General features: G+C 30.6%; 1 protein-coding gene and 1 long non-coding RNA gene across 2 annotated transcripts; one reads left to right on the top strand and one right to left on the bottom strand.

Moving 5' to 3' along the window:
• Positions 1 to 211: 211 nt before the first annotated feature.
• Positions 212 to 1,708, bottom strand: LOC121115695 (torsin-1A). Its single transcript, XM_040709807.2, has one exon. It carries the CDS (start codon positions 1,705 to 1,707, stop codon positions 739 to 741), a length of 969 nt encoding a protein of 322 aa, XP_040565741.1. The 5' UTR covers position 1,708; the 3' UTR covers positions 212 to 738.
• A 30-nt stretch (positions 1,709 to 1,738) lies between these two features.
• On the top strand, positions 1,739 to 4,234 carry LOC121115696 (uncharacterized). Its single transcript, XR_011779704.1, has 2 exons — positions 1,739 to 1,917; positions 3,338 to 4,234. It is a non-coding gene; the product is annotated as an uncharacterized lncRNA (long non-coding RNA).
• Positions 4,235 to 5,663: the final 1,429 nt, after the last annotated feature.

Genomic DNA, 5,663 nt, shown 5'->3' with positions numbered 1-5,663 from the left:
CTTCTTTATATATATATATATATAATTAATGAATAATATTCACAACTTTAAGTACAATTTGTGGGGCCTCCAAATCCTTGATCTAAATAATTTTACTAACAGAAACGTAAGATAATTAATTTAATTAAATTTGCAGATGTCTTCTGCAAAAAATTATCCTAACTTGCTTTTATGTTGAGGGATTCATTTTTATATTTAATAATAAAACACATTTCTTATCCTTTTTAAATAATTTATTAAGGATTATTGTAATCTTTCATAATATTTACATTCAATTTTAAATTCCTAGCAAAAGAATTAAGTTTGAAAAAACAACAAAACATAGGGCATTAAATATTGTTGAAATGGTGTGACTTGCACAATACATGGATCAAAATTTAGCGTAAATAATATCTCATAATAAAAATAAATAATATGTGTCTTTTGGTAGCAGTTAACACAGCATAAATAATATCTCCAAATATTTTTTTATTTTATATATTATGAAATATATATAAATCTATCTATGTCCTTTTTAGACTCCGAAATCGTGGGTTAGATGAACAATAAAATGTCTGTATTGATTCCAAAAAGGCTGTAGGTTATATAATATGTGATTTCCCGACCTATTTTGGCCAAAAACCTACTAGTGTAACATTAATCTTAGATGTGTGTTAATAAAAAAATACATATGATATATAAAGAAAATTGCCGAAGTATTTCTGAAAGACTTCAATTAATCTCGAATTGAATACATAATTAATCATCATTTATGTCTAAGATATCAATATTCTGACCGATGGTTTTACAACCAAATTTACTAAACATTCCATAGTCACTGTGCGGCCAATATGTTAGCTTGTTTAATAACTTAACCACTTGATCTGGAGGTTGACATCCCCTTTTAAGGAATTCCTCTTGAATACAGCTTCGAACATGTTGCCTTTCCAAGGGTAAGAACGGAATATAATAATCAATTATATTTGGATAATTATCATTTGCAATAGTTTTTCCTGCATTTATATTAAAAACGCCGGTAGTTATCATATCATCGAAGTCATTTCGGGAGATGTCCTCCCGTTTTGTTCTGTTTAAAATAGAATCGTAAACAAATTGGTTAATTTTATCAGTGCCTATCCCGCTTATTAGGATGAATATGGCTCGTCTAGCATTCACACGATCCTTTGACCCTCTTTGATAGTTAATACCAAATTTAATAGCATGAATGATAGAAGTAGGTAGATGATCGAATTCATCAAAAATAAACACGGATCTTGGATGTGTCATTTTTTCTTTAATCCATTCTACAAGTTTAGTAGGGGAACTGAATTCTTTATTATTTGAAAAATGAAGTGAAGGAAGAAATAGATGCACGTTCGAACTTTTCATTCCGAGTTCCGGGTAAATGGCTTCAACAATTAATTTAGCAACATAGCTTTTACCCGTTCCCACTCCTCCATGGAAGCTGAGAACGAAGGGATAGAAGGTAGGAGACTTGGAAGTAAGATGATCACTTATATCCTTTAGAATCTCCCCATCAATGAGATGCTGGCCAAAGACAAGCTTCTTCAAAGTGGAGTCCATAACAAAACCTACATTCCTGAAATTCCAGCAATCATCCACCATTGACATGTAGAAATCTTCGGATGCATTCATCCAATCTAAAAAAGAATGGGCATGGACCATCCACGAACATATTAAAAGGATCAACAATGGATAAATGATCATAGTTTATTAGATGTATGACGTACACGATGACGTCACGATTCTTTCAGGAATAAAAATTGCGCGATCGTGTGAATCTCATCTCTCAATTTTCTTATTTTTCATTTGTGGATATTCGATCCTCCAGTATAGCTAATTAATTCCCACCACGGGGATGGGGTGTCTCCCTTAATCCTAGTGTTGTAAATATGAGCATCTCTCTTATTCTCTCAGGTAAATTAATGGAGCATAATAATATAACTACATGAAAATTATTAACATTGATTATAGAATATGTGGCCATTAACACAAAAGAAATCTAGAATGTGTTTTCCCAAAGTTGAGCCTGTATTACACTTGTAGTCTCTTACAAATAATAAGTTTCAATTCTATCAACACTTTACTATTATTTACCATTGGGATGGGCCTCAAATTATACTTCAATAACCAAAATTGATCGTCACAACACTAAGAGTAGAATGAAAAATGGACGGATTTTATTTGAAAGTGGCCATATCAGGATCAATATTAGTCTCTTAAATGAAATACAGGTTCTAAACTACAGATAAAACTCTTGGGTATCTTAACTCATCCCATAAATTTAAATAATAAGCCTATAATGGACTCAATTATGTATATGAAGTATTGGGCTGTGTATAGGGGAGAGTGAGGATACGTGTTACAAAAATCTTTTTTTTAAACTATCTTAAGTATCACAATTTAAAATACAATTCAACGCCCGAGCAACCTAACATAGATAGTTACCTAATACAAATAATTACAAAGTATTTTTGATGTAGTGTAATAATTAATAGTCATTGTTTGGTGTTTTCGAAACTAACCAAAAGTAGGATACTTGATACAGGGTAGAAGGAGACATGGTACAACAGAAGGAAACTTGTAAAAACTGCAATTTGTTGTATTCAAGCATTTACTTTACTTTTTATTACGGTTTGCCAGCATAAAGTAAATACTTATAATTAGATATATAAGATAAACAAATAAAACATTTATAGAAGTAAACCATAGTTAATAATAAAATTTAAAATATATTTTTTTACTATTTACTGTGATTGATAATTCAATTATAACATGAAATTACACAAAAAGCAAAACATAATTTAATATATATATTAATACGATATATATATAGTACGAGTATATATAACAAAAATAGGGTGTAACAAGTCTCCTCCATAGTATTGTAATCAGAATAAATGATGTGAACTAAATATTGAAAATAATAATATATTACAAGTATATTAATTAATTGAACAACATGCTAAACTATGACATACAACTAAATGAAAAATTCATGTTTTATAATATAAATATATCTCAACAAACACTTACCTAAAATATTTACTTTCGTGTCAAAAATTTCAATGTCGAAATTCTCTTTAATTGTAAGCATTAGGCTTTAATTAGGGTTTAATATTGATTTGCTGAACAAAGGAAGACATTCAATTGTATAAAATCTGTGTGGTTATATAACTTTATATTTTAAAGTAATTGGAAGTGTAACATATCTCCTCTGCAACAAGTATCCTATTTATGTGCTCAAAAAATATATTGGATTTTCTCCTATCTTGATTTTTGTTCAAGACTATTTTTATGTTGACGCAATTGAAATAATTATTTTATTTACTTTTAGCTGAGTCCAATGATGAAACACCCTTATTTAAAACGATTGCCGATTTGATGGAAAGGGGTTGCCCTGTCCTGGTAGTCACTCAAAAGCCTTGGAACGGTCCATTGATCCCTCTAAAAAATCCCTTACATTTCTATATGCTCAACTTTGTATATCCTCAAAACTTAAATCACTACATTGCTGCTCTTCTATTTAAAGCGCCTCATTCTGCAGTGATCGTTGACTATTTCTACAAGGAAATATCCAGTACTCAATTTACTAAAATCCTTTCTACCTCATCAGAACTGGCATTTTCGAATCCTCCAGAGTATCCAGTTATATTAAGATGTCGAGGACCAATTTTTAATGATATGGACATAAATCATCTCAAAAGATGGACCAACAATGTGCAAATATATTAATTAGTTAAGGAGCAAAATGAATCATTGTGGCTGCTTTGAAAGATGGAAGTAATATTCAAAGAACTAAAATAAATTTATATCTATAAATGTTTGTTCAACGTTTTGAAATTCGGCCTATAGCCTATATAGATATATTTTTTAAATCATATGATAATTATCTGAATAATGAAATTGCTGTTCTAATTTATAAGTCATTCAAAATTGAGTATCAAGTCTAAAAAGCGAAAACTAATTTTTCTACTTCAAATGTATTTTTTTTTATGAATAATGAAATGAGATTTTATTGGCAATTAAGTGTATTTTACCCTTGCAATTGTAATTGTAAATTAAAGTATCTATTTACTTGAATTTGGAACAACATTTCCTTTTGAGCACTACCTCAAATCAATTATTTCCAGCATTTACCGATACATTAGCTTACTGAATCAAATTAAGCTTTAATAAACTATTAATTGTATATTGAATAAATGTTTATAGCAAATAAATTTGTATAGAGAAATTCGGACCTCGCAATTTTTTTTGGTGTTTTTTTGTGGTTCCTCTACAAGTTGTTAATTATATAAGAAGCAGATTGTAAATATTACAATTTCTTTGCTAATTACGCTTGATGATTTAATTACAACCTCTGTCATAGTTTAATACCAGCTATTAATTGAAGTCATCATTTGATTTTGATCTACAAATCTATATTTTATATACAGTTTTTATACATAAATGTTTGTATTGCATACACATTACTTGGCCCCCCAACAACATCGAGTTAAATATAATTGAGTGGATTGTATATGTGGTGTGTCAACATAACAACAATCTTGAACAAAAATAAAGTCAAGGAGAAAATCTCAACATATTGTTTTACCTCAATTGTACATACATCCGAATAATTAATAGACAAGTTTGAGTCAACTATGGCTTACTACTTAAATTTATGGGATGAGTTAAAATACCCAAGAATTTTAGCTATAGTTTAGAACCTGTATTTGATTTAAGAGACTTATATTGGCCCCGATATGGCCACTTTCAAAGAAAATCTGTCAATTTATCATTCTGCTATTGTGACAATTAATTTTGGATACTTTAAGTGGAATTTGCAGTACATTCAAAGGGTTTATAAGACTAATTTGTTAATATAAATTGGCTATAATTATTCCTAGGAGAATACAACTATAATCATGTTAGATTTCTTTTGTGTTGATGGCCACATATAATAGTTAATTTCTATCAATCACATGAACTTGCTAATTTGCCCCCGAATACATAAAATTAATTACTAACTTTCATTCAAAAAGTAATGTACCGAGTGTAGAAAAAGTAAAAAAGTAATGGGAACTTTTAAAAATACAGTTTTGAATAGGTGTTGTTGATTAAATCTTAAAGTTCCGATTCTTTTTGAATAGCTTAAATTGTAAACTTTTGATTGATGTACATGTTTTAAACAAAAATTCTGTATACGTCACGATGGAGGCTAGAAGAGCCATCATAGGCAATTTAATCCGGGCTAGGAGGACCACCTTGGACATCATGAGGGCATTAAACGTCAGCAAGGCGACAGTTTGTCGGGGCAGAAATCGTTTTGGCTGACGGTAACAAAGCCATAAAGGGAAGACCCACCAAAGTGAAGCCTGAAGACATTATGGAGGTCTTTAAAGTCAACCCAAAGATGAAGGTGTCAGAGTACGGCAGGAAGAAGAAGGTGCATCGGTCTACTGAGGGAAAGGCCGGAGGAAGGTCGCTTAGAAGAATTCAAAGACCACTCCGATCCTAACATCAAAAAGAACTCCGTATCCAGTGATGTCAACAACTTTTAAATGATCTGAAGCACAACAGCAACCGGGTAAATTTTTTCTCTGATAAAAAGATACTTACCCCGTCTTCAACAAGCAAACTGATTGAGGGATATGCGTTTGCAAGGCTGACAACAGCATCAG

The sequence above is a fragment of the Lepeophtheirus salmonis genome, chromosome 4 (assembly GCF_016086655.4).
Source record: "Lepeophtheirus salmonis chromosome 4, UVic_Lsal_1.4, whole genome shotgun sequence".
Lineage (NCBI taxonomy): Eukaryota > Metazoa > Arthropoda > Copepoda > Siphonostomatoida > Caligidae > Lepeophtheirus > Lepeophtheirus salmonis.
Note: the sequence above shows the minus strand (reverse complement) of the source record. Positions and strands in the feature narration are given on the sequence as shown.